The sequence below is a fragment of the Vidua chalybeata genome, chromosome 8 (assembly GCF_026979565.1).
Source record: "Vidua chalybeata isolate OUT-0048 chromosome 8, bVidCha1 merged haplotype, whole genome shotgun sequence".
NCBI classification, from domain to species: Eukaryota; Metazoa; Chordata; class Aves; order Passeriformes; family Viduidae; genus Vidua; species Vidua chalybeata.
Genome location: NC_071537.1, coordinates 3,979,243 through 3,992,481, shown reverse-complemented (window position 1 = coordinate 3,992,481; position 13,239 = coordinate 3,979,243). Strand labels below are relative to the sequence as shown.

The 13,239-nt window shown below is 41.6% G+C and overlaps 1 protein-coding gene across 1 annotated transcript in view; it reads right to left on the bottom strand.

Annotated features, from left to right (window-relative positions):
- CPXM2 (carboxypeptidase X, M14 family member 2) overlaps nt 1-13,239 on the bottom strand; it is a 68,919-nt gene that overhangs the window by 32,848 nt on the left and 22,832 nt on the right. Inside the window, exon 3 of the mRNA XM_053949630.1 lies at nt 8,716-8,855. Coding sequence (XP_053805605.1) covers nt 8,716-8,855 — 140 coding nt within the window. The remainder of the gene's footprint in view (nt 1-8,715; nt 8,856-13,239) is intronic.

The window sequence follows — 13,239 nt, the reverse complement described above, 5'->3', positions numbered from 1 at the left end:
GACTGGACCTTAGAGCAACTTCCAGAGCCTAAAGGGGCTCCAGGAGAGCTGGAGGGGGACTGGGGAAAAGGGATGGAGGGAAAGGACACAGGGAGTGGCTTCCCACTGTCAGAGGGCAGGGATGGATGGGATATTGGGAATTAGGAATTGTTCCCTGGGAGGGACTGGAATGGATTTCCCAGAGAGGCTGTGGCTGCCCCTGGATCCCTGGAAGTGTCCAAGACCAGGCTGGACACTGGGGCTTGGAGCACCCTGGGACAGTGGAAGGAGCCTGTGGCAGGGGGATTGGAGCAGGATGACTTTTAATGTCCCTTCTAACCCAAACTATCCTGTGATTCTCTGACATTCTTGGAATGAGAGCAGCAAACACCAGCAGAGCTCCCATGAACAGCAGACCTGGCTCCAGCTGAGCATTTTATTCTTCTGCTGTTAGACTAACCTGATTTATCTGCAATAGAAACCCCTACAATTAATATAAAATAGACCCAGTCAGGCAAATTAAATGTGTACCCAGCAATAATAAATAAATTGACACGCCAAAATACTTGATATAGCAAAATCTCTATACCAAATAAATGCTGGACAATCCTTATACTAAATGATACACATGCAACAGAATCAGCATGCTGGCAATTAAATGGCTTTCTACTTGAAAAATTAATTTGTACTCTCATGCAATTAAATGTAAAACTATTAATATTAACATTCTATAATAATATTTATGCAGATAAAATTTTAAATCACCCACTGCCAAACAGCTTCCAAATAAGCCAAGTCAAAAAATGCCCAGGCAAACCACAGGTAGCCCAGCAAGTTTTGCAAACTAATTAAAATAAATATGATTTAGGAGATGAAGATTGACTAGGCAGCAAGGGTATTTTTTTAATAATTGAAATCTTTGAATGTTTAATTTTTAAAATTGCTTCTAGCTGGCTGAAATGAATGTACTGCTGTGAAATCCATGTCTTTGGAGGCCCTATGAAGAAAAGCTCAGAACCAGAATTTCACTTGCTTGAACTGAATTCAGCACAGATTTTTCAAAGCTTTACTCAATAAACAGGAGTTGGGGTTGCAAATACCTTTCCAACCCAACAGCTGAAACTTACAGCCAGGTTTTTACAAGGATTTTATGACTTTCTTGAAAATCTGGTGCCAGCTGTGGATGTTTCTTTATGCTGTTGTACATGCCTGAAGGTGCCAGGATCAGAGACATCCTCTGCCCCAAACATTTTGGTCTTAACATCCCTCATTTTGGGCCACTCTTTGCAATGAGATCTGCATGAGTTTGAAATTCTTTCTGCACCAGATCCTCTGTATCTGCTGAACACAACCAAGCTGTGATGTCTTTTCTCCTGAACCTCTTTTTGTGGCATTCTTAATTTTCCGTTCTTTTTTGTGCCTACCTCACCTTTGTAAATCAGTCGTGCATTTGAGGAGAAAAATCCAGAATTTCCAGGCAATGCCTCACTTCATGAATGCTAAAATACAGGAAAATGAAAAGCCCTGAGAGTAACCAGCAAACAAACACTGCCACTCATGTCCACAGCTGAGAGAATATTTACAGCAATGCTGAAGGCTCTCACCCTTGGGCTACCAAGCCCACAGAGAGGTGGCCAAGTGCCACTCAGTGCGTGTGGAAGGGCCACTGGTTTGGGAAGGGCACAAGTGGAGGGACAGGGAGCCTGATGACCCCAACATGACCCCCACCCAACCATTCTCATTGCAGCAAGTCATCGTGCACGTGCCAAAGACACAAATCCAGGCTGTGGTGAGTAAGGGTGAGTAATCAGCTGCAGCAGATGCCCAAATTCGCTGGAAGTCGCCTTTTCCAAAAGGATTTGGCTCATTTGATTTTCAAAGTCCCTTCCACGGAGGTTAAAAAGCTTTCCTTCCTCTTCTGAGCATCCCCACTGTGCAGGGCAGGTTCTGTCCTCTCCTCAGCACCCTCTGAGAGTGCAGAGTGAGCGGGCAGGAGCTGTCCCTGGGGTGGCAGTGAGCTGCTCCCTCCCAGTGAGTGACGGAGGCTTGGGCAGAGGATCCCCGTGACAAATCAGAGCCGCAGCAGAACAGCATCAGCTCTGACATTTCTGTCAAACAAACTTGGGAAAGCATGACTCTGTCCCTGGGTGTGCTGTCAGCACCCCACCCACACAGGATCACCCCAGCTGGTCACCGAGGCAGCTCCCCAGAGCCAAGGGGAGGTGGGGAGTGCTCACCAGGGTGCCCAAGGCTGCGACAAAACCCTGGGCAGGGGACAAGAACTGAGCTGGAAAATCAACAGGGCACAGGGGCTGAAATTAAACAATTAGATGGAGAGCCCTGGAGGTGCAGCTGCCAAAGGCTGGCTCATGAAAGCCCATGAGAAGGATTCACCAAGCCACGCCAAGAGAAAATAAAACCTATTAGGTAAAGCCATCATAAACATTAGTATAACACACAACTGCTGACATTATTATCTCAAGGGAGCTTTTCCTGCAATGAGTTCAGGTTGTTTTATAACTCCCATCAATACACTTGATACGATTTCTATGGATTTGGAACGATTCACCCCATGAGGCTGACTTTGGGAAAGCTGTAATCATCTCTGCAGTCCTGTCACCCAATCAGGGCAAATAACAGTTTGCACTGATTTAATGCACCAGAATTACTCTGCACACAGCAGCTGCTTGCTTTGTTACATGATCTGGATAAAACATCGAGACATATGCCCTGAACTTGTTGAAGTTTCACCAGGGTGTGTTTTCACAGCCTCTGTGAGGGGACAGGAGGAACAGCTCTGAAAGTCAGTGCCAGCTTTGTCTGTTGTACTTGTGAGCTGGGCAGGGTTTAGGGTTTATTCTTCTCTGCTCTCACAAGCAGCACTGCAGTGCTGAATTTTGACCCTTCATGTGTACAGTGTAAAATTATCTTCTCTTAGATTGTAGTAGCAGCTCAAAATACCTGAGAATATCCACTCCACTTTCTTGAATGCTACCAGGATTATCACTGCTCTTTCTTATGCTATTGTTTGAAGACTGAAGATGCTCATGTGATTATGTCTTCTGGAAGCCAGTGTTACTACTGAGACCATGACCTCAGTACCAGGAATAGCTGAAAAGACCCTGGCAGTGTTGGACTTGATGATCTTAGAGGCATTTTCCAGACTTAATGATTCTGTGACTCTGATTTTTACTGCCTTGCAAGCAAGGAAGTTACCCCCTTGCCACAGAGATTGCCTAAAAGACAAATCTGACCTTCTGAGAAACTGCCAGTGAGTGCAGCAATAAGTTGGAATGTGGGGCAGCACATTCATTTTGTGACTAAAGAGCAGAATGCTGTAGCACCGAAATTAGAAGCAAGCAGGCAAATTGCACTGACCTAAATTTATCCTCAACTGCATCTCTGGAAGGCACCCAGCTTGTTACAGACCTACAGTTCCCTCAGGACAGTTTGTCAAAAGGGATGCTGGGGCATCATGAAGAGCTACACTGCACACAGGGAAGGCTGAGGTCGAGTGTGTACTACCAAAAAAAAAATTGCAAAATCATTCCCCTATTCAATCACAAGGATCTTGTCTGTAATCAAAGCATGATCAGACACAAAATCCAATCTGCTGGCTATTTATTATTTGCTATCCCTACAGAGCAGCACTGGGAAATCAAACAAGTGCCACAGTAGGGAGTGTGCAATGGTGTCTAAACCAGCTTCTGGGTAAAATGTTTCTTCAGCACTAATGAAATAAGTGACCAGCTTAAAAAGGTGACAGTTTAGAACCAGGCAATACATGAAAGTCATTCCTTCCAGCCAGTAGCACCCCTGGTTTGGTGTCTCCTCAAACCTTTCAAGAGCTATTGCAGTTTTGGAAGACACAGGGAATAACTTCTACCCAAATCAGACTTGAAAAATTAAGATGCTCCCCCTACATTTTTTTTTTCCTAAAGACAAATATCTTGTATAAAAGTAAAAAATCTTCAATATTTTTATGAAGCTGAAAGGTGTTAAACAGAACATGCTTGAAAGTAAGTCTATTTTGATTTTTCTCTAAAAATTTCATAATTTTGCTGCAGAACTCCAACTTTCTGCACAGATAATTTCATCCATGCTTTTCTTTATTGTTGTCATTTTGTCATTCCATGGCGTGGGGTGATACTTCACAATTTACCATGACTGAAAGGTTAATTTTTAGAAAATACATCTCACTCACTGTAGCATTACATCCTCTCCTGAAAACCAAAACATCCTCTGCACTCACACAGCCTGAAGCTTTATATTGCTGTCAACACACACTGACTATTTTGACATCTGGGTTTTCTCTTGATACAAAAGATGATGCTGAATTATCAGAAGAGAGTTTAGTTTGTGGGAAACAAGTTTACTCTGTTTTTTCAAATTCCTGCCAAACTGCTAAGAGTGATTAATAGTTTCTTTCTTTCTGTCAAGAGAGTGCATACTTTAAACTACCACATCATTGCTTTAAATCCCTGGCATAATTCCACAGTGATGCTTCCAGTGGCCCACTCTACAGCCTTGAACAGTTCTTTAAAGATATTTGGTTCCTAAAACTGGAAGATGTATTGGCAGCAATATGAAGAATTAAATATATTATTATTATACATAAATTATTATTACTTAAGAATGACTTATTATTAAGAATTACATATTATTATTACATATATTGTTTCTCCCCCAAAGCAACAGATATCCTGCTCACTTTCAAGGCATTGGATTTTATTCCTATTAACCAGCACTTGTGGCACTCCTGATTTTTGGATATCTTCAGTGTAAAAATCAAAAAGAAGTCCTGGTTCTCGCAGCTGGGCTCCACTTTTTCTGTGAAATTCATCATCTGCAGATCTTTTGGATGATCTAAGCAGATTTGCCCATTTATGGTGGCAAAAGAACACTTTTCCATGATTTCAGGTTTCCCAGGAATGACCAAGGTGCCTGCACAGCAGCAGCCCTCAAGCTCACGTGCTTGCTTTGACTGGTCAAAGGAAGGACTCCTCAAATCCAGGATTTTTTTTTGTTCAAAGCCTGTATTTGCTTGTTACATGCTTAAAAAAGAGAGGAGAAAGATTTGATTCACAGAACTCACAGCCGAGAAAAAAATTTGACTCAGAAGTGCTTTTCCTCAAAAAGGAAATGATTAAACAATCCAAGTATTCACTACAAACCAGGCCCAGTTTCCTTCTCTCCCCTCAGGTCATCTGTGTTTCCAAGAGCTGCTTCTGCAACTCGGCCTCTTCCTCCTCAAGGCTCTCCTGTCTCGAGCCTGGGGTGGGCAAGAGGAGCCACAATCCACCAGAGGAGACAGACAGGGAACAGCAGGAGGGGAGGGGATGAGCAGAAGCAGCTCCTGCCAGTGCACAGGAGATGGAAACCCCAGGCACCAAATTTTGGTGCTCTTTGCATTGTGTGCAGTGCAGCCTTCAGTTGATCATTGCCCAGAAAGCCCCAAAAAAAAACCCCAGTGAGCAAAGCTGCAGGTGAGCAGATCGTGTCTGATCAGAGTGGTCGTGAACAAAACCAGCTCCAGGTGCCAGAGCTGCCCCAAAGGAGGAAAAGGATGAGTCCAGCACCAGTAAAAGAGCTCTGGCTGCAGCATCACACACAGGACAGCAAAGGCCAGACTGCTGGGAGCTCAGGTGTTGCAGCTTTGCAGTGAAGGGCAAAGATGTTTGACAGAGGACTCAGCAGGGTGTCCCTGCCTGCCCTCCCCTGGCATTTTAAATGTCCTCATTAAATCAGCAGCAGGAAGCTACAGGGACCAGGACAGGTACAAATCTGATCTAGGCACATCTTACAGTGAAGTACAGTTTTTTTTTTTTTTTCATTTTGCAAAGATTCTTGTTCAGTAAAAAGAGTTGGTTTACTGGTTCTTTATCCCAGTGTTATGGAATCACAGAATGCTTTAATGTTGGAAGGGACCTTAAAGATCATCCTGTTCCATCCTTGCCATGGCAGGGACAACTTTCACTGTCCCAGGCTGCTCCAAGCCCTGTCCAGCCTGGCCTTGGGCACTTCCAGGGATTCAGGGGCAGCCCCAGCTGCTCTGGGCACCCTGTGCCAGGGCCTCTCCACCCTCACAGGAAAGAATTTCTTCCTAATATCTAATATAAGCCAGCCCTCCTCCAGTGCCTTGATTTTTTATTTTTAAAATATAAAGCTGGGAAAGTCTCCAAGGCTTTGGACTAAATAAAAATCTTACCTCGGCTCCCCTGCTTGGCAGGTTTTCACTTCTAATACAACACAGATCAGAGAGGTGTTTTTTTGGCTCTCATACCTACAATAACATTATTCTCCAGCATATGTTTCCATCAGTCATGAAAGCATCTTCTTGTCACACAGCCTCATAAAGCTGGGAAGGTGCCTCAGGTAACAAAAGGGCATCTTTTGGTACAAACTTTGCTATCACAAACAATCCTTTTTGATACCATCCCAGTCAGAGGGTGAGGGAAGGAAGCTGATGAGTCTCCTTTGCTTTCTGAGCAAAACAGGCACAAAGGAACCTGCCCACCCCAAAGCAAGTCCCACCCCACTGCTTTTCTGTCCCTTACTGGGACTGCTTCTGCCCTGCTCCTTCCGTGGGGCGCAGCTCAGTTCTCCAGGAGGTGTTTTCAGGAGACATTAACCTGCCCCACAGCGCAGCTGGCTCTGGTGAAACCATCTTTGCTCCCATCAGGCAGAAATGTGCCTGGATTTCCTCAAATCCCAGTAGTAATCCAGGAGGAGCCTGGACCTGCTCTGCCAGCACCAATCCTGCTCTTCCTGCAGACCCTCAGGGTTCTGCCCACCAATTTTTTATGGGAAAAGAGGCCAAACCAAAATTCCCAGCCCATGGCAGGGGAGTTGAAACTCAATGATCTTTAAGGTCCATTCCAACCCAAGCCTTTCTGTGATTCTGTGCTTCTATGGTTCAAAATAAAAAACCCCAAAACCCCAAGATGACTGTGAACACCAGCCATAAATAGAGTGTCAAGATCTGCTGTAAACTCCTAACAGAGCTGAACTAAAAATAGAAGCATGACAGGATGAAGCAGTGCAGCTCTGGCGTTGAGAGGAACAGCAATGTCAAGAGGATGAATAAAGAAAGGAGTAAGGCTTTGCTACAGTAATTATCTACCTACCACAGAACAATGTGGAATAAATATAGAAACCTTATTGCCAAATAAGCACCTACTCCCACAGGCACGTTAAAAGAAATTAAACAAAAAAAAAATCACAGAAAATTCAACTGTTGAAAGGAAAATATTCTTTTTTCTAAGATACAGTGGCATTTTTTCTGGTTTACCTTCAATTACATGTCACATTCATTTTCTAAGGGATAATTCTGACAGAATGGATCTCTCAGAGTGGTTGTGCATCTCCTGCACACTCGTGCAAAAGGTCCAGCAGCACAAGTGGAATTATCTGCTCACGTAAATCTGTGAGACTCAGTGACAAATTAAAAGCCCAAACAAAAAATGTAAAGAGGAGGAAAAAACCCCAAATCCTCCCCTCTAGTTCCTGTTCCTGCCATCTGATTGCTGCATCCCTCATATACACTCCACAGCAGTCACAGAGGAGTAAATGCAGACAAATCTGGGCAAAACACTTATTTCTTAGTGCCATGAGACATTCTCTAGCACAAGCAGTGGCCAGAAAGCTCAAACATATTGTATTTTAATATATATAGAAGATATGTATTTGCATAATTATATGCAGATATGTAATTAATATTATAAATATAATTAATTTTAAATATATAAAAATATATATGTAAATATATATATATATAGTACTATAAAGTTTGCTTTATCTGCTCACATAAAAATTATATTGTTTTGGAATTACAGCAATTACTTGGTGATTACCTAGGGATTAAGACCTCTCAAAGAGGCATGGTTATTTGAAACGGAATTAAAAAGCTCCCTGAAACTATAACCTGAGCTAATCAAGTCAAATATTGGAAAAGAATGAGGAAGTTTAACACAAGTAAATGTGACAAGGTGAGTGTAAAGGCCCAGATGCAGATCACGACTACAGAAGTTTGCTACCCTTAAACTTCTATTTTATGCCATATATAATGACTTTGCCTTTTATATATATAAATATATTATATTATTATTATTATTATTTTTTATATGTTGCGCTGATTTTTAAAAGTGTTAAGTTTTCTTTTATAGTTCTTTTGAAAGAAGTTTTCTATGCTTTCTGATGTTTACATCTTTCTACTGGAGTTCTCACACACTGTTCATGTAAATAATGATTGTTTTGCATTCTTCTTTGTGGGAGGAGAGAATTGATGGACTGTTGGTTTGACCACTGTGATTGGAGAGGTGGCAATTTCATCCTCCAATCCACTGTCACTTTTGGAATTCTAGATATTGCAAGGTCAGAAATAAAATTGGCTCTTTTTCTATTTTGAACTTACCAAGCTTGTGTGTACTCATTTCGTGTCCAATAGTGACAGTTATATATATATATTTATTTATATATATAATGAATTTGCTTTTATATATAAAAAAATATATTATATATTTTTTTAAATTATTCATATATATATAGATATATATATAAAATTACTTTTCCTTATATATAATAACTGTTGCCCCATTCAATGACTTGATGTCCCCCAGCATTTCCAATCTGTTTGTTTTTTTTTTTTTTTTCCTTGAAGAACCAAAGCACATCAGGACACGAATTCCTCAGTCTGAAAGCTCAGAATGCCATGGAGAAAAGTCAGCGTGTACTTACGACCAGAGGGAGTTTCTTCCCTGTGTGATGACTCCAGTGAATTTTGTCAGCCTTCGAGCATCTACTTCAATCCACTGGTAGGGGTCATTTCTTCCTGCACACCAAGCACCATCATAAAAATCATTTTCGTTAACACCTGCCTGAAAAGAAGGCAAAGCTGACCATAAATCAGAGCTAAGAAACTGAAGGTCTTTGATGGGAAAAAGAAAGGAACACATCATTCATCCCCCTCACTTGAAGACCCTTGAGGGCCTCACCAAAATATTTCCTTACTCAAGGCAGGGCAGGAAATTCTGGGAAGTCCCATTGAAAATTAAGAATGTTTACATATAAATTTAAGTCAGAAAAGATAAACAGAGCTTCAGTCTGTTCTTGTGGCCTGACAGAGCCACAGTCTCTATCCAGAACAAATTATCCACATGGTCTGCAGAGTTTGGAAGGTCCTAAAAAGCCAGCTCCAGCCCATGTAAATAATGGTCAGTGATTAGAAAATCTTGTTTTCCCTGGAAGCAGCAAAGCAGAGCGCAGGGCATAAGGAAACAGTAGCACTACTTCCCACCAGAAACAGAATTATTAATTTTCATAGCCAGGGTGGCAAAGGTTAAAAATTCAGCAAAGTCTGGCTGCTCCCCAACTTGAGCACCGATTTGTATCCCAATTTCTGCTGGGAAACACACCACAAACAGCCTTCCCAGCATTTCAAAGAAATAGCTGAAGGTATTTTGGGTAAGCTGTTTTCCAAATAAATCTGAACTAGAATTTCATGAAACATAGCATCTGAAGCCTTCAGAGGTTTATTTTCCTTCTAAAGCCCAGGAAATGTTTGGCACCAAGCTGGACACTGCCATAAAGAGCACAGAAGCTTTGCCATGTGGTCCTCTGAGGCTACATGTATTTTTGTGGTATTTCATCTGTGGTTTATGTGGATTATCATTTCCATCCATGCAATTCCAAGAATGGAGACTGTTAAATATTTCCCAGATGAAAATGAAGAGGTTTACAGATTTTTTCTACCCAAATGGGTGGCTCTAACTCAAAGAGGATGCAGTGGTTAATCCCTTTTTCCAGTGTGACTCTGATGGCACCTGAAGGAAGTGCTGCAAAACACAGGACACTGATTCAATTCCTAAAACTTCTCATTTTCTCAGGTATTCAGGTCTGAGATAAGGCAGCTTAAATATGATTTCTTTTCCTACACCTACCAAAATTAAATTAAGCCTCCTACTTCCATACGTTAGCTCTGATATTTTAAGGAGAAATTTGTATAAAAGTCAAATAAGAAAACACAGAGAAAAAGCCTGTTAATAATGGGAGATAAATTCTCCAGGGAGAGCAGAACAATGGGAAAACATGAGAATACAAACATGGTCACTGACCTGAGTTCCTGGCAAGAAAAGGTCTCAATGCATTTTAAAGTAAGATGGAATCTGAAGTAGCCTGAGGCTTTAAAACCTTGCCAGGAAGTGTTAAAATCTGCAGAGCACCTTGAACCAGCATCCTGCTAATCCCTTCACACTGGAAATTCCACCAGTTCCTGCAGAACAAGTGCCCCTATCTCCCAATCCCTGGTCCTTTTTAAGCTGAGGATATTTCCCATTGGTGTGATGCTCATCAGGGAATAAACCTCTCCACCAAGGTTGCAATGAGAAGTGGAAAGCAGGGGGAAAAAGTATGGAAAAAGTGCTTATTAAAATAAAAAAAAAAAAACCCTCCCACCTAAATTACATGCTTGAGTATCCATGGTTTCAACTGGGTTTAAATAAAGTTAAGCTGAATATCAAATATTGGGAGTCTTAGTTATCCACAGCTTAAAATAGTCTAGCCTTAAATAGGGGCAAAGATACCATAAAAAATAAAAAGAAAAAGAAGAAGAAGAGGAGGAAGAAGAGGAAGAAGAAATAAATAACCCCATGCTTCTACTTCTCCCTGCTCTCTTATTTTCACAGGTGTCTGTGTCTAATCAGCATAAAATACTACATGAAAAAGAGGAGTTTAATTGATGAGAAATACTTTTTAGAAATGTTTCTGAAGGAAAAAACTCAAGAAATTTATGCTACAATTTCTCTTCTCAAGAGAAATTCTTGAGAAATTCTTCTTCAAGTCTATATTTTTTTTTTCTGAAGGTGCTTTATTTCCCCATGGTCACTTCAAAAAACTGTTTCTATAAAATAAAAACTTATAGACTCAATCAAGTATTTAGTAATTAGAATCCCTATTCAATTTCTTTGGAAAAATTATCATTCCTGAGAGATGGGTACAGTTATCACCAAGTATTCCATCAAATAATACAGCTCAATATATCTTTCCTCAGTAAGATGTTTACTTGAATTTCAAAAATCCATATTGAATTACTGGAAAAAGCAGATTCAAGTTATGTCATGGGTACTTAAATTATCTTCATAAGCAGGAGACTGAAGGAGCTAATGAAAATTGGAAGCCAGGGCTAAGTCTTAAGCAAATCCTTTTTCCCTTCACAGAATATTCAAGAATAACTCCAAGTCTAACCCAGTTTGTGCTTCATTTGCAGCCAAATGCAAAAATATTTCTCAATATGCAGTGTCTTATGAGAAAAAAAAAAACAAAAAAACAACCCTTTTGGACAGAGGAAAAGAGACTTTTTTCTGTCACTCACAAATCAGTAATTCCCAAGTGTGAAAGCTGAAAAATGTAATTCAGCTAAACCAAATGAGCTGCTTATTAGGTATCCAGAAAATAATATGAAGGTTATATTCCTTTACAAATAATATGACTTTGCATTTTAATTCATGCTTCTCTTCCAAATTAGATGTGTGCAAGGCAGAATAAAAACTTGCTCACAATATCAAAAAGCCTTATTCTATAATGAGGAGAAAGAGATACTACCAAAATGTACTCAAATAAAGAAAGAAACTCCAGTCTTCTGTCACAAATCAGCTGGAGCAGCAATAAAAATACACCAAATATCAAACCACCTCTGCTTAAATTCTTTTCCATTCCCAGCAGGATGGTCAAAAAAATTATTTTACCATAGGAAGTTTGGGAGGGGGGAAAAAAGAAAGCATTGCTCATCACAGGTATTTATAGCAACCACTGCCAGTAGGGAAGAACTAAAACACACAGGCTGTGAGTAAATCTTCAATACTTTTGCCTTTTCCTTGTGATTTGATAATGCAGCTTTTCAAAGGGAACAAAGATGTGGGAAAACAATCGTAGAACCATGGAATGGGTTGGGTTGGGAGGGACCTTAAAGATCATCCTGTTCCATCCTTGCCATGGCAGGGAACACCTTTCATGGTCCCAGGATGCTCCAAGCCCTGTCCAGCCTGGCCTTGGGCACTGCCAGGGATCCAGGGGCAGCCACAGCTGCTCTGGCAAATCCATTCCAGTCCCTCCCCACCCTCCCAGGGAACAATTCCTAATTCCCAATCTCCCATCCATCCCTGCCCTCTGGCAGTGGGAGCCACTCCCTGTGTCCTGTCCCTCCATGCCTTGTCCCCAGTCCCTCTCCAGCTCTCCTGGAGCCCCTTCAGGCACAGGGAGGTCTCCTTTATACACAAATGTCAGTGTTTGCAGACATGGGATTGCTTTACTTGGTTCATCTTCAGTGGTTGGATTTCTCCAACCAGGAAAACGAGGAAGGGAAAGAAACAGTTTGACAAATGATTCACATTTCAACCACTGTTAATTATCGTATAAGTGACAAATACTAATGAATTTTATCCCCGAAGGCAGAGAGCCTCAATTAGTATTGTTTTATGCCACGATTTCCCTTGATGATGTTAAATTACTCTGGGTTGTACCTCTACTGCAGTTAGATCTCCAGAATATGGGGTTCTACTAATGGGGCTCGTGCCCCTGAGAAATCCCACCTTAATCCCCAAATTCAGGCAGGACTGGGAGGAAAATCAGGGCCCACACAATTCAAGGACACAAGAGAAGCAGATCCTGCAAAGTCTTATCCCATTCTAAGCCTGTCCTTCTCTGGAATAAAGCACACACCAACTGATTCATTTTGTGTGCTTCAGATAATCTAAACAGGAAAAATGAAATAACCAAAACAAACCCTGAAAAGCTTTGGAAAAACTTAATTATTCTGCAAATTCTCTGAGAACTGAGGCAGTGCCAGTTACCTGGGGAGAGCCCTGAGCTTCTCAGCTGACTTTGCATCAGATGATGGGGTTGGGCAGAGAGAGGATTTTGTATTATTCTGGGGGGGGGACACCACAGCCCCACGAATATTGTGACAGCTCTAGGGTGAAATCCAGATCACTGGACAGTGGCAGCAGCCCCTAAAATTGCTTGTCACCATCCCCACAGCACAACACGTTCACAGAATTCCAGTGGCACAGCAGTGTCTGCGAGCTGGGCCAAGTGTTTTCCTTCCTTTCCATGTACAGCTCTGCACAGCAGGAAAACACAGCAGCTTCAATCCCAGTGCCTTTTGCCTTTCCCCAGCATGCTGCAACCTCCTGTGCTGAGCAGCAAAGAGAAATCACCAGGGACCTCATTACCCACCTGGCACGTCAGCCACCTGCAGCACCTGTG